Source organism: Hydractinia symbiolongicarpus, chromosome 2 (genome assembly GCF_029227915.1).
Source record: "Hydractinia symbiolongicarpus strain clone_291-10 chromosome 2, HSymV2.1, whole genome shotgun sequence".
Lineage (NCBI taxonomy): Eukaryota > Metazoa > Cnidaria > Hydrozoa > Anthoathecata > Hydractiniidae > Hydractinia > Hydractinia symbiolongicarpus.
The window spans coordinates 13,435,728-13,458,059 of record NC_079876.1 but is presented as its reverse complement, the minus strand read 5'-3'; the positions used below and the strand labels follow the sequence as shown (position 1 = coordinate 13,458,059).

General features: G+C 31.6%; 1 protein-coding gene across 1 annotated transcript; it reads left to right on the top strand.

The window, feature by feature from the left end:
• The first annotated feature begins 622 nt into the window (after nucleotides 1-622).
• Nucleotides 623-20,509, top strand: LOC130629526 (RNA cytidine acetyltransferase-like). The gene is made up of 28 exons (XM_057442765.1): nucleotides 623-2,424; nucleotides 3,512-3,603; nucleotides 5,012-5,183; nucleotides 5,755-5,877; nucleotides 6,327-6,388; nucleotides 7,387-7,501; nucleotides 8,231-8,338; nucleotides 8,460-8,593; nucleotides 9,200-9,293; nucleotides 9,584-9,682; nucleotides 10,271-10,407; nucleotides 10,729-10,992; nucleotides 11,540-11,636; nucleotides 11,810-11,926; nucleotides 12,311-12,487; nucleotides 12,979-13,232; nucleotides 13,327-13,375; nucleotides 14,936-15,023; nucleotides 15,200-15,310; nucleotides 15,538-15,651; nucleotides 16,139-16,194; nucleotides 16,510-16,560; nucleotides 16,909-16,977; nucleotides 17,117-17,218; nucleotides 18,528-18,601; nucleotides 18,911-18,991; nucleotides 19,397-19,430; nucleotides 20,403-20,509. The coding sequence occupies exons 1-28, from the start codon at nucleotides 2,317-2,319 to the stop codon at nucleotides 20,469-20,471; spliced, it is 3,051 nt and encodes a 1,016-aa protein (XP_057298748.1). The 5' UTR covers nucleotides 623-2,316; the 3' UTR covers nucleotides 20,472-20,509.
• The last annotated feature ends 1,823 nt before the right edge of the window (nucleotides 20,510-22,332 follow it).

Genomic DNA, 22,332 nt, shown 5'->3' with positions numbered 1-22,332 from the left:
TAAGCTGTACAGCTTAATTAAGATGTCAGCCTAATTAGGATGTATGATACAGTCTAATTAGCTAGGCGTTTTACAGCTAGTTAGCTAAGATGTACAAAATTTGATCATCTAAAACACACATTTAACTAAATTTTAGCATCTATCTAACTGAATAAATCCAATAACACGGCATTTAATTAACTTTTTAAAAAAAAATTAATTTAACCACAAGTGGTTATAAACTGTTTTTATTGATACAGTTGAAGCTGGCGATTCATAATAAATGATTTTTGGAATACAGTTTTTAATAGTTAAATGCTTAAAGCATAGCCTTAAGTGGCGACATTAACTACGCTGTAGAAAATCAACTTTTAAAATTCGTTCGTTAATTTTTTTTATTTTACGCGAGTAAAGATCATAACTAGCGTGTGCGATGAATCTCACACATGAATAGCTGTTGCGCGTGTGCGGGCGTGTGCGCGAGCGATCGCACGCGTCTAATGGAATTCCCTGTGTATATGTTGGTGTAAATCAGGGTTCTGTACTTAGTCCGTTTTTTAGTGTTTGATTTGGTTCTCATAACGAATTTGGAAATGGAAGAAAAGACTAGAAGAGAAAGGGTTAGGAGTAAATGCAGCAAAATCTAGAGTTATGAATAGTAGCATTGAAGCCAATTGTGATCTTGTAGTTAGGTGTCTTTGTGAAGTTTACAGGAAAGGGGTTGGGAGTAACTTAATTTTTGGTACCTATTGCCTCTATCTCGTAGAACTTCAAAAACTTTAAAATAATGTATAGGACTATGTATTAGAAAGGTGATTCACCAATAATGAGTTTATTTTTTATCAATATAGTTCGGAATTTTCTTCTTAAGTATTTTCTTCTTATAGAATTATGTGCTTTGAAAGTATACATTTGAAGAGGTATAAGGGTGTAAAGTTTTTTGATGACGTCAACAACCTGTCTGTTCCGAAACAGGTGGCTGAACCCAGCTTTTGGTAATTGGACTTTGATACGATTAATCATAGCCTACTTATTGCGAAGCTTCATGCCTATGGTTTTGCTAAAAGTGCTTTGCATTTCATTTATTCTTATCTTAGCAACCGTTTTCAACGAACCAGAATAAACTCTGTTGTTAGTACTTGGCGTCCTCTTCTTGTTGGAGTTCCTCAAGGATCTATATTAGGTGTTCCATTTTTTTAATATCTCTATCAATGATTTATTTTGCTTCGTCTCACTTTTACAAATTTGTAATTTTGCTGACGGTAATACTTTATATGCTTGCGGCAATACCCTAGATAAAGTTAAACCAATTTTACTCACAGATTTATCTTTATTTTCGTAAATTTAAATAAATATCAATATATTACGATGGGAAGTATCGACAATTTTATTTCTTTTGAAGGTCAGACTATTAAGTGGAGTTCGACAATTACATTGCTCCGTATTACGATTGATACAAAACTAAAATTTGCCGCACACATTAGAAACATTTGTTGTAAATCCAGTAGGAAGCTTAACGTTCTTCAGAGAATTTCTTCGTATATTTCTCCAAGAGAGAGGAAACTTCTTTTTAATACCTTTATTCTCAGTTCTCCTATTGTCCTTTGGTATGGATGTTTTGTGGATGCGTAGCTAATAATTGTATCAATCGTATACATGAACGTTGTCTACGCATAATTAATAATGATAGCATATCTAGTTTTGAGGGTCTTCTTAGTTTATCAAATAGTAGTTCCATCCACGTTATTAATTTAAGAAGTCTTATGAAAGAATTATATAAATTTTTAAACGAAATATCGCCTTGTTATATGTTTGAAATTTTTTGAATTAGGGAAAATAATTATAACTTACGTAATCTTAATCTGTGCTCGACTTACCGCACACTATCGTATGGTTTAAATAGTCTTGCTAATCATACAGGAATTTTATGGTTATCTGTCCCATCTTCCATAAAAAACTCTCCTTCGCTTTACAGTTTACGTCATTCCATACGGTCTTGGAAGGGTACTGATTGCTCATGCAAAGTATGTAACCCAGTGCTAAGATTTTGTTGAGCATTATTATGCGATTTTTTTTATTTTTTTTTTATTTTTTTATTTTTTTTATTTATTTTTTTGTTTGTTTTGTTTTTTATTCGATTTAAATTAGTTTTTTACTTTAAATAAGGAAATAAATAAAAAATTATCCTCTAGATTTGTCCCTAAATATTCTGTAGGCCAATCGATTCCAAACCTTATATCTGAGTGGATATCTCTTGGTCTTGAAAATTCAGTTGATAATTAAAACACACATTAGTGAATTGTATAATGTATATCATTGTAGTAGAAACATTTAAAAATGGTGCTTAAAAAGATTGACAACAGAATTCGTGTTGTTATTGAAAATGGTGTTCAACAAAAACATCGTAGCTTGTTTTTCGTTGTTGGTGACAAGTCTAAAGATCAGGTAAGAGCTTTATTTACTGACTGTATATGTACAAAAAGAAAATGTATATGTATGAATGTGATATGTGGCCTTGTGTTTTATTTGAATTTATTTTCGTATGTATGATGAAGTTCTTTGAGTCCTCCCTGTCGCAGAAATAAGAAAATAAATAAGGTTATTTTGGATTGAGCACAGCGAATTAGAAAATAAGTAGGGTATATGTGATATAATGATTTCAACTCCTACTTGTCATTTGTTTTAGTTGCCTTGCAAAGTTTTAAGCAGGCGTTCTGAACATTCCAAAACCAGAGTAAAGTATTGCGAAAGATTATAAACAAAAGTTGATAAGCCTGTGGAAATTCCACTTAGGGAGAGGAACAATAAAAAAAGATCCGACATATAAATACTAAGCCATGAACAATAAACATGCCTGTATTGTGTTGAGCTTGAAATATTGATCAAGAAAATGTACAGGACCATGTGACGAACAGTTGAAGATATATTGGAATTTCTTGTAATGATCTAATGTTTTGATATATAGCTGATTTGTACATTCCTTAGGAAGAAAATAAAAGCTCCTCTGGAAACTTAGCCTGTTAGTATAAGAGATGTTCAAAGTATAAGATGTTCAAACTTTGACGTTTTAAAAATTGAAATTTTGTAGAATAGATAAGGGAACTAAACTTCATCTTATCAGTTTTAAAAAAATTTTGTAAATATTTTTTAACCTAGCAATTTTACAAAGAAAAAAAAAGAATCCTTACCCTGGTTTAATTTTTTTTCTATTAGAAACAGAACATGGAGATTTTCAGTGTAGGAAATGCATTTTTGTAACTGTGAAAAAAATGAGGGATATGCCCTGTCATTGTTTCTTGAAAGGTCTCAAAGGTAGTTCTAGATTATTTTGGTACAAATGTTTATGTCTGTCAGCTACGATTTAAAAATTTATCTTGCATCTTAAACTTTTCAAACCAATACATTTGCTCATGTTAGAAGGGGTCTAAAATATACTTTCTAAGTATAGACACAATTTTAAAAATTTTTCGATGCATCTGGTGTTAACTTCCGTAAAAAGTTTGATGTCACTAAATGTAATTATATTTTTTAGGTTGTAATTCTTCATCACATGCTGTCAAAAGCACAAGTAAGAGCACGCCCATCTGTATTGTGGTGTTATAAAAAAGAGTTGGGCTTTAGCAGGTAAATATTTGACAGTATCATTTTTTTTTAAAAGAGGATTTCCTTTTATTGGTTTGCAAGGAAAGGGTTTTTAAATTTAACACCTTGTGATTCCAGTGATCAAGAACGTCATTATAAAAAGCTTGCCTAAATGTGTTAAATATTTGATTACCAATAAATTGTTAGTATGTGTACATAATTTGAATGCAATCAATTACATAGTAAAATAAGTAGAATGATTAAGTTTAATTGGGAGAGTGTGATATGCTGAAGAGGAAGAGGAAGGGAAACAGACACACTCCCAATACAGTTTTGCTTTTTTCAATACATCTTTAACACTAGCTCCTATAATCCGTATCTAATGTACCCCAGAAAAAAAACATCTATCACTATGGTACTCCTGTGACCAATGTTGTGATACCTCCTGTTTTTCTTCTGCCTAACGCACAAATCTTCACATACCTGATACAGACTTGGATGTCCTTATTCTCAGGATGTGAAGATGCTTATTTTTTGTAGACAGACTAATTAAATGCTTAAAAACCACACACCTGGACACCATAATTTGAGACACATCTAGTCTCTTCTTTGTTGACAAAACTGCTCATAGTGCACTAACCTATGTTCTTTCTACACCTGTTCTGTACTCACCAAACACTCTGAGAGAAATATGCAAATATTAATGCGAATGCGAATTAGTACTATGGTAAATTGATTCTATCACTGGACTAGAACCCTGTTGATCTTCAACTAAACCAATTCAAACTGTAAAGCTGAAGTAATTAAATATCAGTGGACACTTATACAAGACATATAACCAATGATAAATAAACCAATGCCAGGAGTATCAAAGGTGTTGCAAGTATCGTAAAGGAAAGCAGAAGAGAATCAAGAGCATTATGATTTTGTTGACTCAAGGTTAATTTAGTTTAGGTGTCCATACCGTTATGTAGTAAAGCCTACCTTGAGCAAATCTTTTTATTTCTTTTTTTTTAAGATTTTTAATTAGAATTTTTCATAATTATGCTAATTAATGCATGTTTGTTATACTAATAATCATTTATGCTAGCAACTGTTTCTCAGCATCTAATCGATGATGATGTCATAATTCCACATAATGAGCTAAGTTTTCAGGACCTATATATCCAAAACCAATCAAGATTTTCCAAAGTATTATTTCATTGTTTTATTGTTTATGGTAAGTATTTTTTAAAGTACAGTGTCTACTCTCATTTAAAAAAAACGGTTTAAAACTGTGGTCTTTATTTTTTTAGTTTATAAATGCAAGTGAGTTTTTTTTAAGAAGAATAAAATGCACCGCAAATTGTGCTTCAAAAGCTATCACATGAAACAGATAATCAATTTTCTTTGGCCGAAGCATTCCAATAATATAAATATAAATATTTTATTTATTTATTTATTTATTTAGTCACAGAAAGAAGCGTATGAAACAACTTCAAAAGAAAGTAAAAAGTGGTTCATTGGATGTAAAAAAGGACGATCCTTTTGAACTGTTCATTGCAGCGACAACGATTAGATATTGTTATTATGGTGAAACTCACAAAATACTTGGAAGTACATATGGAATGGTAATTTTGCAGGTAACACCTAGTTCCAATTGTTTAGGTTAGAGTATACAAAAAAGTTTTTGTGAGGTAACTTGCTGCCAGCATGAAATTACCAAAGAATGTTTAAATCTTATCGTTAACCCTGGGGTTCGAAATAAGCAGGTTGCAATTTGCAATATGCGAATTAAAACGACTTCTTTAGGAATCATTCTACAAAAAAAATGTGAAAACTGTGTATTGTACTTTTTCACCATTCGGTTGTATCACCTATTTCTAAAATGGTTATTGCAACAAAATAACCATTAACAAGGGATCAATGGCAAGTTGTCTACAGTGCTCTCAGACCAAAGCTGCAAAGAGAATTTCTTCTCCACAGTCAGAAATTTCTGCAAACTGACCTTATATTACTAATTCTGACACTAAGGCCCTAATTGTTATACTTTGTTTGATAAAATCATTGATAAAGTAAGTAAATTATTAGAAAGTTAAACCCAACTTTGTTTCTTTTTAGTTCAAATATGCAATCTTTTTGCCATGCTGTTGATGATTCTATGGAATTTTTTAAACATATTTATCACCTTGTATTTTTTTGTTATTGACGTAGGACTTTGAAGCATTAACTCCAAATTTGTTGGCCCGAACAATTGAAACAGTAGAGGGAGGTGGCATTGTTTGTGTACTCCTGCAAAGTATGACATCATTGAAAAAGTTATATACAATGAGCATGGTGAGGACCAGTTTATAAGTTGATGGGAATAGCATGATGTTTTTCTTTTCCATTTGTAAATTCATTTTTAAGCTTCCTAGTAAGAACGAAAGTCAAATTTGTTTATTCGCAACTTAATTTTTTTTTTTACTTTAATGTTCTTGGTGACCTCACTATAAGCACTAACAATTGAGTCTCACAGTCATCCCAGAAAGCTCTTATATTATGATTTGTTTTGCGTTAAAAGACTTGGAAAAGATTCTTTTTTTTTAAATATGAATTGAATACAAAAAATAAACTTAGCTCTGTAAAGTTCAATTTTTGGGGTTGTGATAAAGTCATCTGAAAATAATGACATCACTACAACTTCTTCTTTCTCAAATTAACAAAAATATAAAATGTAATGAGTGAAATACTAACATGTATCAATATGATTTTTCTAATATATCAATCTAAACTTATACTTATAGGATGTTCACACAAGATATCGAACAGAGGCACATCAAGAAGTTGTTGCACGGTTTAATGAAAGGTATGCTTTTAATAAAATCATGAATACTGAAAAAATTTTCATGAATGTCTCAACATTTATTAGCATAAAATACAAGTACAAATGTAAACATATTTACACATTTTGAATCAAAATGTCAAAAGGTCACTGTAAATTGCAGTCAAGTCTATGGTAAAATTAGGGCTAAAATTAAATTGGTCTCAAAAATCAACAGACTTCATTACACAAGTACAAATTTTCGTCGAAATAGTTTATGTCTGAATCTCAGTGAATTACTTGTCTGTTGTTAAAATAATATAAAAAAATCGATTGCAAGTAAAAACAAAGCAAACAAGCCAAAGTAGCTGGTGGACTTGGGTGCTGCAAACCACCAAAGTAGGGTTGATTAGCATAGCAATCAAAATATCTTTACAAATATATGCCTAAAGAGACATTGAAATGCTTTAAAATAACATTGTGTTCTCTTTGGTAACTCTTGACATGGAATAATTGACTGGCTACAGGATTAAAGAGACAGAACATTGGTTGGTCATATATCGAATCGGTCATAACGAGTTTATTTTTCGTTGTTGGTTGCTAAAATATGACCTAAAAAAATTAACGTAATAAAATATGTTGGTTTATTATATTTGTGTTACTGCAAGGTCTCTGCATTGTTATAAATAATGTATATATATTTGGTGTCAAATGTACTCAAGCATTAAGTTTACTCAAGCACTAAGTTTACTCAAACACTAACTTTATTTTTTAGTACGGGTCAGTGTGGTAAGCAAAGCTTGGTTATTAAACATCTACCTAATGTTTGTTATTTATCTCTTTGGGTTGACCATTAAATGAATATACAAAACTTTTTTTATATTTTAATACCCTTATATGTCTGTCAGTCTGTCACGCAAAATGGTAACACCAGTAGCAGGATACACGAAATGCTGTAAATGAAGAAAGGACAAACCTGTGGATATGGCCACAGGTTATCAAATAGTTGTACATAACTATTATTCGACTGTACCTTGTTTTAGGTTTATTTTATCACTATCATCATGTCAGACATGTTTAGTAATTGACGACCAACTTCGCGTACTTCCCATATCTTCACAATCACTCAATGTAACTGCATTAACACCAAAAACAAAAGTAAGTAAATAACATTTAACTTTTTTTTGTTTGAATTTTCTTTGCATACTTTATGGGAAGAAACTTTTGTGGTATCAAAATCACTTCATTTAAATTTTGAGAAATTTTGACTTTCTTATATTTTGCAGGAGAAAATTTCTCTGGTTTTCTGATAATAAAAATACTAAATTTTGTTACTAAATTATTAAACTATATTTTTACTAAAAGTTTACAATGTGTTGTGTTTTTGTTCAAGTGCGTTTTAACAATTATAGGAAGTTAATTAACGTTTTTCTGCAATTTCTCATTTTTTACCTAGACTCTATAAATACGAAATAAAAAGTAGGCAAATAAAAAATGCACTTGGGTTTATCCTGATTCGTTATGTCAAATACAACACCTAAGTAACTTCCTATAATTGTTAAAACGCACTTCAAAGAGTCATTGTGAAATATCATGTCTGAGTTCAACCATGTTCCCACTAAAAAAATGTACCTCCAGTTATAAAGTTGAGATAGGTCTGACACCTTGATGTTGGGTACTGTTAAGTGAGTATTAAGAGGGATCTAGCAGAAACATTGAAGTTTTAAATTTTATGTTATGGTTACCAAGTTCTTTGTTCAGATTGGGTTGTCTAAAGAAAATTCTTATTTTGTTTACGTTACAGTTTGATCATTTTACAGTTTTAACGTATAAACAAAAAATAACGCACAATAGATAGATTGGAATTTTTATTTTATTGTCTTCTAGGAAGAATTATTGACAAAGGAAGAAATAGAACTTAAAGAGTTAAAAGATTCTCTACAAGATACACAACCAGTGGGGTCCATTATCAATCAATGTAAAACACTTGACCAGGTACCCTTCCATAAAGAATGCTTGTTGCAGATTTGTCATACCAAATGTCCTAAAGGAAATTGATGTTTTAATATTTTCCATTTTAATTTTCAGTATTGTTTCTTATGATTTAACATTCTAGGCAAAAGCGGTTTTAAAATTCATTGAAGTAATATCCGAGAAAACACTTAGAAGCACAGTAGCGTTAACTGCTGCTCGTGGTCGTGGAAAATCTGCTGCCATTGGTCTGGCACTTGCATCTGCTGTTGCCTTTGGGTAATTTTGTTAATTATAAAGATTGTTTTCTCATTAAAAATGATTTTGTAAATCTCAAAAAATAGAATAATAAAATTTATACTCTAGAAATAGTATGTGTCACAGAAAAGTTTCTGCATAAGTAAAAATTTATGGTAATTTATTACAACTGCGCTGAGTTTAATAATTAATATAAAGAGCATATGAAATCTCAATCATTCCAATTATTCTTTATTTCAAAGGAAGAAAAATACAATCACACAGATGATTATTGTATTAAATAAAAATGCTAAACAAAAAAAGCTTACTAAAGAAGTCTTGCTTGCGTGTGTGAAAGAATACAACCATTAGTTGTCCTAACAAAATGTGCAATGTCAACATATGATTTTTATTAAACAATTACTTTAACGTCCTCACCCACATTACTTGCCAAAAAAAATTCATGCTCATTAAGCTCATTAAGCATATTGTTATGTAGACTAGTTGTATTAGACCTTGACTCGACTCAATGTATTTTGTATTTATTTTAATGCAGCTGGAATACTTATTACTTTACTGAAATATGTGTCACGTTATTGCTAATATTAAAATTTTTTGTCTAAATTTCAGTAAAATTTTATCTTTTAGGTATTCCAACATTTTTGTTACATCTCCAAGTCCAGAGAACTTGCAAACATTATTTGAATTTGTATTTAAAGGATTTGATGCACTTGATTATCAAGTAGGTGGAAAATTTTTGTTGTGGTTTTTTTTATAAGACTAGTCAGTGGCCCAAAGAAACATCAACAGTTTCGTCTGTCTGCATTACATGCGTCTCGCTACTTGCTGTATCATTTTGCATGACAGACGTTTACAGGTATTATAATATGGATAGTAAAATTTTAAAAGCTCAGAATTTTACACACTGACTTACAAAATCACCTTATAGATATTTCACCAACTAGGTTTTTACTTAAGAAATTGGTAATTATTGTACCTCTTAAATTGACTTAATTATCCCCTTTATTTCAGGAGCATGTAGATTATGAAATCATTCAGTCTACAAATCCAGATTTTAACAAGGCTGTTGTAAGAGTGAACATTTTTAGAGAACACAGACAAACAATACAGGTATCAACAACTTGATGGATGGCGATCCTTTAAAATAAAACCTAGACTTTTAAAGGTTAATTCCTGAAGTCCTATTTTTAAGAATATCTCTTTTTATGATTTTATGAGAATAATTTTTACAAGAGGTACTATTTATTTTATCACACAGATTTTATTTTAGTGAGTGATAAAAATAAGAACATTTTTTTTGTATTCGTAAAAGTGAATGTCAGAAGTCATTTGAAATTAATGTACACATGATTAATATTAAAGAAAATTTTCTGTGAAAAGGAACGAAAGGGATAAATAGAACAAATAATTTCCATTTTATATTATTGCGTACATTTTAATACCGATAGTAAATACACTTTGCACAATTCTCACAAAATAAAATAATCTGATTGGCTAACTAATTTTCTACCTGTCATTTTTTCACAGAAATTAAGGAAAAAGTTAAAATCAATTCTACTTTTGCAATTACATGGTGTAAACCTTTAAGTACGCATGCTCAGAAGCTCTTTTGACTCTGTCCGTTTCTTTTTGCAAAAAAAAAAAATAATAACTTCTTGAAGTAGAAAATAACCTTAAAAATTTTTGTTATGATTTCAGTATGTCTCACCCACAGATCATCATAAACTTGGTCAAGCAGAATTATTAGCAATTGACGAAGCCGCTGCCATTCCATTGCCTTACGTCAAAGAACTGCTTGGTCCATACCTTGTATTTATGTCGTCCACGATAAATGGGTATATGTAACTTTAGGATGATATATGTAAATATGTAAATTTTGACAAAGTCATAGTATTTTGTTTGCATGATGTAAAAGAAAAACCAATTTTGTTAAACCCTATCCATTACATCTTTTTTTATTAAAATCTTGGGTATGCTTTTAAAACTAAGCCTTATTATTTGTATTTAAAAGTAGTCTTAATCTAAATAAGCTTCAATGTGATGCTTTTAAAAGCATGAAGTCTTAAAACAAGTAATAATTCATTGTACCATGTGAAGTCCTTGTGTAAAAGTTAACGTATTTCTCACTGTTTTACATATGTTTACGTTTCTTGTAGTTACGAAGGGACAGGTCGATCATTGTCACTAAAATTAATCGAGCAACTTCGATCTCAAAGTGTGCCCTCTGCAAATAAAGAAAACTCTACAGAATCTATAAATAAAACATCTAGTCGGATTTTAGTGGAGTTATCTTTAAACGAATCTATCCGTTATGCAAATGGTGACCCTGTGGAAAAATGGCTGAATAATTTGCTTTGCTTAGATGCATCTGTTGTTCCAAGAATAAGTTCTGGCTGTCCTTTACCAGAAAAGTGTGATCTGTATCTTTTCATTGATATTTTTCAAATATGTTTTGAAGTATTACAGTGGTGTTACTAAACGATACATATATCTTAAAATTCAATTTTACAATCCCTAACACTTTCAACTATTCCTTTGTTATTACCGTAATGATCCGATTAGGCGCCCAGCATTTTGTTAAGCGCCCCCTTCGAATAAGCGCCAAGGTAATTTCCTCAAAGTTCAATAAGCGCCCAGCACTTATTAAGTGCTCCCCTCAATTAAGTGCCCACCTGATAAAACGGGGCGCTTAATCGAAAACTACCTTGAGAAGCTGGGTGCTTATTTGAAAATTTTACTTTCTTATATTCAGAATAAAAAAACACATATTTAAACTAAACTTCATTTTGTTACATCTTTTGTTCAGTTTTATTTTTCAGGAAAAACAAAGCAAAATTGAAAATTACCGTTGTCTTTAATTTGTACATATTTATACAGGTATATTTGCTTTATTATGACTTCAAAATAGATTTTTGTCTTCTCCCCCCCTGTATACAGAATTATCTTTCCTTAATAGCTTTTTATAAGATATTACATAAATCGTGATACATTATTTTCTTACCATAAAGCATCAGAAATGTTTTTACAAAGAATTATGTCACTGTACGTTGCTTCACATTATAAGGTATGACACAAATGTTCTGAATGATACTTTTCATGTAGAATGTCTTTCTTTTGTTATTATCCAAGGGCTGATAAGTACTTTAAATTAGTCAATTTGTCTGTAATAAATAAACTTGGATTCATGGTAGGAACTTATGATAGAAAAGCTGCTTTACTTTTTTGTTATCTGTTCAGAATACACCAAATGATTTACAGTTGATGTCTGATGCACCAGCTCATCATTTGTTTTGTTTACTTGGACCTGTCGAACCAACACAAACAACATTACCTGAAGTACTATGTGTGGTGCAAGTAAGTTTTAGAATTCTGATGTCGACAACTTTTGAAGTTCTCCTTATAACAACATTAAATTTTCTTCTATTTTAAAGAATTGCTAGGGAGTAGTATTCAGTCAGAAATCTTGTTATGATTGTCTTCAATTTCCAGAAAAACTTCTCTCAATCATAAATAAAAAACTATAATTTACCGGATCAGTTTTTAATTTTTCAACTTTTTGTTGCAAATAAAACATACAAATTTTATCATATTATTGGCTGATACTTTCTTTTCTTTCCATGACTCTATACTTAAAATAAAATCCGATATGAGAAATATTTTGAAATATGGCTGATTTTTTTCTATGACTTGGAGAAGCCTTTGCAAAGAAAGATGGAAGATACTTATTTGTTTCTACAGGTGTGTCTGGAAGGGGAGATATCAAAGGATACTATATTGAATAGCTTGTCACGTGGTAAGCGTGCTTCGGGGGATATGATTCCATGGACGATCAGTCAACAATATAATGACAGTGAATTCGGAAGTTTATCTGGTGGACGGATAGTTAGAATTGCAACACACCCAGATTTTCAAAAGGTATGCAAAAGAGTTTGTTTGAGATGTAAATAAATTTTAGAAAAAATTTAAAACATTGCTTTCTCTCTCTCTTTTCTTTCTTATAAATATTTTTGCAATATTTAATTTGGAATTACTAAGTTCAATTTTTAGAAAAAAGTGGCACCACCAGATCGTAATGTTGTTTCAAACAAACATTTAAGCTTATTATTTTCGTAATCTTGCTTAAAATTTCCAACCACACAGTCATATGACCATGCAACCCTGCTTTTCAATGTGTATATATATTATGTCGTATTACATAAAATTATCTCATCCTACCACCAATTTGTTTTACTACTGTTAAAAAAAGAAACGGGGAATATACTTTTTGTGCTCTTTAAATCCAACCAAGTTGGCTATTTGTGCTTAAGTTGTTACATATATGTGTACAAGAAGCTGTTTAAAACACGGTTGTTTTCTTATTCGTTCTGTTTTTTGTTTAGCAATTTATTTGTCTATTTTTCTTTTAGATGGGATATGGTAAAAGAGCTCTTCAGCAACTCATCGATTACTACAGTGGAAATATACCTAACTTGCATGAAGATAGTGTACACAATGGAAAAATTGATGAAATTACTGATAATGACATTAAAGAGAATCTCATGGAGGAAGTTATTAAACCAAGAAAAAACCTACCACCATTGTTGCTAAAGTTGAGCGAACGTGCAGCAGAAAATTTAGATTATCTTGGTGTTTCTTATGGCTTGACGTCGAATTTACTAAAGTATGTTCATTTTTTCTATGTAACCTTTGTGTGTGCTTCTCTCAATCTTTTTTTGGAGTAAAAAATTCAATTTGATATTGTTTTTTATTTTCAGGTTTTGGAAGCATGCAGAATTTATACCTGTTTATTTACGTCAATCAGCGGTTAGCATACTTTATTTCTTTTAAAGATATATAAGAGAGATTGTTGACTTTTTATCAGTTTTGGTGTATTCAGGTTGGCCTTCATCATACGTAAAGTGAAGCAAATTTACTAAAAATAGGTCATTTTCAAATTTTCTGCTGAAAAAGAGAAAAATCATTCTATTTCAAAACAGTATTTAATAATATGTACCTTTAAGATAGCCGGTAGTTGTATGGCTCATGAATATAATTACTTCAAGCTACTTAATTATAGCTAGAAGTAAAAGGGGTAAGATCAGAAATGTTTTTTAAGTAAGGTCTAAAAGTTCGTAAATATAAAAAATCTCTTCTTTTTTGTTAGTATAAGTACATCTACACATTGGCTGCAAAGGTGATGGTTCAAGTGGGACTTGAACCCACAAACTCTTACTTCCCGGGCCTAATATATATCGCATATGCACCACTTGGTTTAATACAGGCTGATGATGCACTTTTTTTTATTATTAATGGACTAGTTTTTTAAATCATATGGAAGCAGCAGTTAATGAAGCATGACTTGCATGATAACATCTTACAATAAGGCTTGTGGCTATTTCTTAAGGAAAAGCGACCCATCTTTTTGCCTGTCAGAGAAACACATAGGGATATTATAGTAAAGTGTGAGTATATAAGACTAGTTGTAAGCCCTGTTTTATTTCCACAAACCGTCAAGGAGATATTAACTTGTTGACTGAGTTGACCTAGCTTTGGATACTTGGCAATGCCAGGGCCTTTGATCCAGACGTCAGTTATTTTTAATGGCTATTGACGCTGTTCCGTTTTATTCTGTTATGTGAAAACCAAGTCTCAATTGCCTGTAGTTAGCTTATCGTTGTTTCAGTCTAGCTATATAGCTCGTGGGAAAATGTACTTCATCAGGGAGGCGAACTGTTATGAAGATATATCTTGATGACGTCATTAATGACGGTCATCCCATTTAACTAAAAAATGACAAATTATTTACCCATTTATTTTATGGAGCTCATGTTTTTTCAATAGGCGATTATCGCAATATTTCAGTTTGAAGGTTTTGATTACGTCATCCAAAATTGTTGCCTCCGGAAAGGTGGGTTGTCCATGACCTTAGGGTGATTGCTTAATTGTGGTCCTTAGTTACACATACAGGAGATAATGTCGGTATTTTCCATCTATTTCTAACATATTTGGCTTTTGAAATATACAGCACATTGCACCGAGTTTAATTATCTTATAATTTCTTGACGTCAGTTTAACACATTGATGTTGTGACGTAATGTCAAGAAAATCGACAAAGCTTGTGCGGCTAGTTCAAAAGACCAATAAACATATCCACTTTCTGCCACAGCCAAAGGAATGTATTATTTTACTGTGATTAGTCTATGCTACATTATAGAACGTTTTCTAATAGGTAACAATACTGTTGATAATTCCCTGTTTAGTCTGTAATTTTATACTATTTATATTAAACATTTTTATTTAACAATTTAATATTTGTTCAAATCTTGGACTGCTGACTGTGTTTTGTTTTCTAATCCATCTTTTCGAATCTTTTAAATTTTCTAGAATGAATTAACTGGCGAACATTCGTGTATCATGCTACGAATTTTGAATAGTGATGTTACAGATGGATGGTTAAAAGAATACTGGCTAGGTACACCTTAATATATCACTAATGAAATAAAACACCATGCTTAAATGATCTTTTTAGAATAGTGAATTCATTCTTTCCGTATTGGAAGTTCGTTTTGCTTCATTCATTCTGTTATATGTTTTAAATTTTTGTTATTTCAACTCTTTGATGTTTGCTTTACAATCTTTTTTTTTTAGATTTTCGCAAAAGATTTATCTCATTGTTATCTTATCAGTTCAAAAAATTTTCATCTTCTCTTGGATTGAGTATGCTGCAAACAAAATTGAAAAATCTGGATACTGTTCATTGTAAGGTTATTCTGTTTGAATTTTATCAAGAAAAGTAGTATTTTGATATATCGATATAAATTGAAGTTACTTTTGTAAAATTTTATTATATAGTGTTGCTTGGAGCTTATTCTCCATTTGTAATATGCTATGTAAGAAACGCACAAAACTAGTCCTAACAGAAAATAAATTCTACCAAAGCGAAGTCATTAGAGTTTTTTAATTTTTTTTATTGTTTCTCAATGTAGCACTCACAAAAGAAGAGTTGAATTTTCTGTTCACAAATTACGATTTGAAACGACTGGACTTGTATTCGAAAAACATGGTTGATTATCATCTTATCATGGATTTGCTTCCAGAAGGTACTCTATTTTTTATCGTTAGCACCTTAAGAACTAATTTTTGCACATTGTTCGAAAAGATAACATCAACTTCTGATATTTTAATGTTATATATTTTTACTTAAAAGTTTACGTTTTCTCCTCCGTGAGTAACCAGGGGACGCCTGGACTAAATTTAGTGAAATTCGCCAAACTGAATGCATGACCCTATACATAAGTTTGATCAGCAAGTTTCTTAGTAGAATTTCTTTATGTATATGCCCAGTAATTGCTGCTGTCATCAAAATTTTAATATCAAATATACCTTATCTTTTCCATAGGGCTTGCAACTAATCTGTTGTAACTTTTGGGAACTTTAAAGCAGATTTACCCTTTGCTATATTGAAAATAATATATTTGTAAAATGTCTGTTATACTTCAATTAGTAAGCCATTAGTATGTAACTAAAAAATGTATACTGCAAGCGTGCAGATAAACTTTATGCTATTTTGTTTATTATTTTATGTAGTTGCAAGGCAATATTTCCTCAAAAAATTGGACATTTCCTTATCCGCTGTGCAAACGGTATGTAACGTTCTATAAAGGAGTCCTGCAGCAATTTTTGCATTTAAGCATTTGAATGTTTTATCTAGTCAACAGTATGCATTGTTTCTTCTTCTTGTTTTAACTAACATCTTTGCTTTCCACGAACGTTTCTCATTTCTAAAAGATTTTCTTCCTGCATTCTTATCACTGCCCAGTTGAAATAATTGTACTGAAAAGATAAGTAGGTAATGAAGTGAAATATATATATATATATATTAGATTATGGGACATCTGTGGTTTCTTGCCTGTATTTTCCCTTCAACAATTTGTCAATTTTTATTTTCTCAATGTTAGGCAATTCTTCTTGGAATTGGTTTACAAAGAAAATCAGTAGATGATTTACAAGTAAGTTATTACCAAAAGGTTTCTAGTAGTTATCTACAGTTTGTTGATGTCAAGTCTATGCAGCAACATACAAATATGAATAGTTCAGCATTTGCTTATTTTGTCTAGGTGTAAGGTAGTGAGAATGTCTTAAACACATCAGGCATGGACAAATGAATGCTGGATAAAAATAAGAGGAGCGCTACCACTTGATATGTAGTTTTGTTTAATACAACAAAATTGGAAAAAAATGCAAATTAATTTTTAATAGGAAGAAGTGATTTTTTTGCATTGACTATAAGCTTTCGTTTCTTGCAGTATATTGAATGTACGTATATGTCAGTTTAACTTATGTCAATTTCTTTTCAGAAAGAATTGGATTTACCAAGCAGTCAAATACTTGGATTGTTCAACAAGATCTTACGCAAGTCAACACAGGTAGGCTTCCAGTTGTCAATCTGTTCATCAGCTAGATATATCATATTAAGATATGTTACTTTACAGCTCTAAAATATTTTGTGTTTATGTGGAAACAATCTCTGTTATCATAGTTGAGTCGTTTTAAGTTATATTTTAGTTCTTAAATGGTCTTGTTGAAGCAGAGATTGAAAAATCCATTTTACCGGAACGATCAGTTGTCCACATGGAACCAACTCGACAGTCACTCAAACAAGAACTAGTACGTTACTTTCTTGTAATCGTTTTTTAAACTTTTAGGTACGAGAATCCTAAACTCGCAAAAAACTTTTATAAATTTCCTGAAATTTTGTTTATCAAAAAGAAGTCGCCACATTAAAGAGATGAAGCACAAAATTTATCTATAACCATATGTACGTTGTATAACCTTCTAAATACAATTTCAAAAAAACATAAAATAGAAAATACTGAAACTTCTTAGCACTGTGATGCTACGTAGACTAAAAATGTACTTTGCTATTAAAACAGCTTCTTCTCAAAGTCGGGTATAAAAAAATCGCGATTTTTTTTTCTACGATTTCTTTTTCTAATTAAACAGTAGCGTAACGGTTTTTATTATGCCGTGGTGTCTGCTGGACCTTGAAAACCTTGAGTATCTGTCATTCTGTAAAGAAACAACCTTCAAAACCATGATATATGAATATATATGTCCATTAATGTTATGTTATGTTTCTTAGTTGGCACTGCAATTTTTAGAAATATTTTTATTACCTAATTGTGTAATTTGCTGGTATTTGTGTACTTTAAAATATCGCATAAATTATTGTATAACACTTTGAAAAACAACGTCAAAAATCTTGTAAATCTTACAGCTTACCTCCCACGAAGAAAAACAAGTTGGTTCATATTAAAGAGCTTGAAAAATTGTGTACGAATCTTTTAATTTTTTTAAAAAAGCTTTTATAATTATGATAATTAATGCGTGACGTCAATTATTTGATATAAATGACACGTTGTTTTAAGGGTTTATCAAGGTGATCACATAGGTGATGGAAATGTTTTACCTATCCAGTTCGGTATTTTCAACATATTTACATGAATAATAGTATTTTAGATATCCTGATTATTATTCATACCAGCAACTGTTTCTCACCATCTGGCTTATGATGTCATAATTTCGCATAATCAGCTCAACTTTTAAAGTTTTTATGTCGGAAACCAAAAGATACCTAGAACACTTTTAAAAATCTTTTATATGAAACCTACTTGCTTTTCGCAGGGAAAAGATTTAATTTATTTTAAAAAATAATTTGTTAATAATTAAAAATTATACTTTAACAAATGTTCTTTTTAATATTATGCCAGCATCGGGTACATTATAATTTCCTGTGCAGTGTACCAAATTTTATTTCAATCCAAGCACTCGATCGTTTTCTCTCGCATTATTGTGTGTGAGAAATCTTTTACACATCTAAATTACGTAACAATTTGGCAGACACCTTGCATGCGACTTACGTAACAATGTGTTATCTTCACTTGTATTTTGTTGTGTTTCTACTTTTGATGTATAGGCTGAAGTGGAAAAAGATTTTCAAGGAAAGAAAAAGAAAGAAATTGAAAAGCTAAAAAATATAGATTTATCACAGTAAGTGTAAACACGTTTGTATTTTAGAAGCTTAGAAATGGCTTTGACAATGTATTCGTCACGTTATTAGAACGCTTGTTTTATTGTGACATAAATTCTTCCTTCGTTGCTTTTGAGCGTAAAAAGTCTATACCAATAATAATATTGTGTGCCATTTTATAGCCGTGCTACAGGCATTAAAATGCGATATATAAATTCCGGAGGGAAAGAATCTTAAATTCTGCAATCTTTTCTTCCGCAATATTGTCTTTTCTCACGGTAACAAATTCTCGGGATAGCAAAGGAATATTTTGTTCAATTTTTGTTTAGGTATGAAATCACAGGATCCAACGAAGAATGGAGCACCACGTTGGGAAAAACTAAGAGTTTGAGTAATGTTAGTATACAAAGGTAGGAGAGGTTTTTTTTTAGAACAAAGCACAACTCCTTTTTGCTTCGGTAATGTTCAAAGATATTTTCATTTTCCCTTAATCCTGGAAACTTCAATTCCAATGAGAGCAATGTACGCAGGGTTTATCTCAATTCTGAAGGCTTTTGCGGAAAGACTTAGCGGTTTTGCAAAACACTGCCAGATTTAAAGGTGTATGCCTTATGATTGCCTCTTAAATTTTCTCTATAGAACTTATTTCTATAGAAAAAATTATATGATACATGACATAATACATGACATTTTTTCCTCGTCGCCTGCGAATGGAAAGCAATTCGCGGGCCTTTTTCATTCGCGAAATTTAATTTCATAGTAATTTGCGACAATAAATAGTAGAAAGTTGATGGCGTCACATTTATTCTTTTCAGCACGGAAGAAAAAAGAAGCAAACGAAAGTCCACCGTACGTAGCTTTGTTTGTGATTTCTTGAACGACAATTATGTGTCCAGCAAAATAAGACTATGTTAGACCTTTGCCTAAAATTGTTGGTTGTGTAAGTAGGAAAGTTTGATTGAACAAGTTCGTAAAAGGGAATACATTGTCTTTTATAAAAAAAATGTGAATATAGTCAGATGGAATTCTTAGCTATACAACTGAGCTATTAAATTAAATTCTCGTGAGAATTAAATTTCGCGATTTTGCGAATTTTTGGTCTTTTCGCGACACGAAATTTAATTGTCACCCTTTACTTTCTCTGATGAATCTAATTGGGACTTAGACTTTGATGTTAATGAAGGAAAAAAGTCTCCAAAACAATTTGATGAATAATCGTAAACTTGTACTGAAAACATCAATCATGCAAACTATGTAATAATGTTTGGCCATTCGTGAAAATTTATCCCCGTGAAATTTATTAAAATTATCTAATCACGAAACTAAACCACCTATAGATTTATAGACTTACCTTATTCGTACAAATTATCGCGCGTATTTTTTCTTTTTGTTCACCAATGGCCGCAATGTGCGTATTTCGCGCATATTAATTTTCGCGCAATAGCAATATGAACGTATTTCGCGCGTAATACATTTCGCGCAATGGCAATATGAACGTATTTCGCGCGTAATACATTTCGCGCGTATTAATTTTTGCGCAACAGCAATATGAACGTGTTTTGCGCAAGTTCAAAATTTGACACAAATAACAAGGAAAAATAATAAATTTTAGCGTGTTGGACAAAAATATGGATATATTTCTTTTTGTTCCTAACAAATTATATGCTTAAATCAGGAAGGTATAAAGTACCCGATTCTTAATTACACATGAAATCCCTTTTCACCATCCTGATTTAAAGTAGAGGTCCCGCTCGAATGTAGTTTGCAGTAATATGTACGAATTTAAAATCAATAACATTAATCGCAATAATACATGTTTAGATTGTAACTGACGAAACTGAAAAACTGAAAAAGAAAAAGAAGAAAATAAAGAAGAAACATTCATTGTAATATATTTTTACTTGAAAAGACGAATGTTCTTATTAACACGTGAAGTGATAATAATCTTTACAAAATTTCGATTCGCAAAAATTAGGAAAGCTATTTCAGTTCTGTAGATGCAATATTTTTACTCAGACAGCTTCAGGAAAAGTATTTAGGAAAGAGAAAGAATCTCTATTTTGCCTTTGTAGATTTAGAGAAAGCTTTTGATAGAGTGCCACGTAAAGTTATTTGGTGGGCTATGAGAAAATTAGGTGTGGATGAGTGGCTAGTTACGATGGTTCAGTCTATGTATAGCAATGCTAGAAGTCGTGTCAGGATTAACGATTCACTTAGTGATGAATTTAGTGTAAATGTTGGTGTACATCAGGGTTCTGTACTTAGTCCTTTGTTGTTTATTCTAGTCTTATGTCGCTGTCGATGGAGTTCAGAACAGGTTGCCCATGGGAGTTATTGTATGCAGATGATTTGGTTCTCATAGCAGAGTCGATGAAAGAATTAGTTGAAAAGTTTGAGAAGTGGAAGAAAGGACTAGAAGAGAAAGGGCTGAAGGTAAACACAGCAAAGTCTAAAGTCATGATAAGTAGCATTGCAGCCAAGTGTGACCTTGTAGTAGTAACTCAATTTTTTGTCAGACTTGCAAGCATTGGGTACATAAGAAGTGCAGTAGTATTAGTGGAAGGTTAAGAGCTGGCATACAGTTTGTATGCAAGCGTTGCAAAGGTGAGATTATAGAGAATGAAGTATTTCCAGCTTTAATGATGTACAACAGTGGCTCGTTAGAGATAGTTAAGAACTTCTGTTACTTAGGTGATATGTTGGGCAGTGAAGGGGGTGTTGGAAGAAGTGTTACTTGCAGGATAGGTTCTGCTTGGAAAAGGTTTAGAGAGTTACTTCCTTTATTGACTAGCAGAGTCCTGTCAATTGAGGTAAAAGGTAGGTTGTATGAGGCCTGTGTAAGAAGTGTTATGTTGTACGGTAGTGAGACATGGGCAGTGAAGCAGGAAGATCTTGACCGTTTAGAAAGGAATGATATGAGAATGGTTAGGTGGATGTGTAATGCCAGTCTGAGAGACAGAAAGAGTTCAGATGAGCTAAGAAGCAGGCTAAGTCTCTGTAGAATTAAAGATGTTATCCAGGTAAGAAGATTGAATTGGCTGGGGCACTTGGAAAGAATGGAGGAGGATAATTGGGTAAGAAAGTGTAGAGACTTGATAGTTCCTGGGGCAAAGCCCAGAGGCAGACCGAGAAAGACTTGAAGAGGGTCATTAATATACCCCGTCCAACCCATGCTAGCATGGAAAACGGACGTTAAGCCGAGAATGATGATGATGATGATAGGTTCTTCATAGTTCTCTGGATTTCTTCATCAAACTTTGTGTTGAACATGGAGGCTGTTATCTTATCTTGTTATTTATAGTAGAAACCTCTAGCCAAGCACTTCAAATTTCAATTAAGCTCAGCTAGGCATCCTGGGTAAAAATCAGCTAGGTAACTGGATTTTCTACCATATTTGGCCTACAGAGTACATTACACAAAATTAAATCTTGGTTTTGTCTGCTGATCAGAGAAAGTGGAGGAAAGCTGAGAGAAGCGTATACGCTTATTACCCGTTCTCTATTAGGAGAATTGAATATGAGTTTATATTGTGTCTTACAGGGGAAATAAATTGTCGATGAATAAGAAATGTCTGTTAATTAGCTCGACAGGTAATGACATCGTAATCAACGAGTATAATAAATATATGTCTGTTGTCAACATTGTGAATCTTAATACACCTCTAATTGAAATAAGCAATGCCCTCTAATTAGCGCTATATATTGTTTTGTCTCGCTAAACATATTTTAGAGGAGTTGAGAAGAAACATTAA

Coding starts and splice junctions, on each gene's coding strand:
- LOC130629526 (XM_057442765.1), top strand. CDS start 2,317: ATGGTGCTTAAAAAGATTGACAACAGAATTCGTGTTGTTATTGAAAAT. Junction 9,683..10,270: donor AACACAGACAAACAATACAG/GTATCAACAACT, acceptor TTATGATTTCAG/TATGTCTCACCCACAGATCA. Junction 10,993..11,539: donor TTACCAGAAAAGTGTGATCT/GTATCTTTTCAT, acceptor GCTTTTTATAAG/ATATTACATAAATCGTGATA.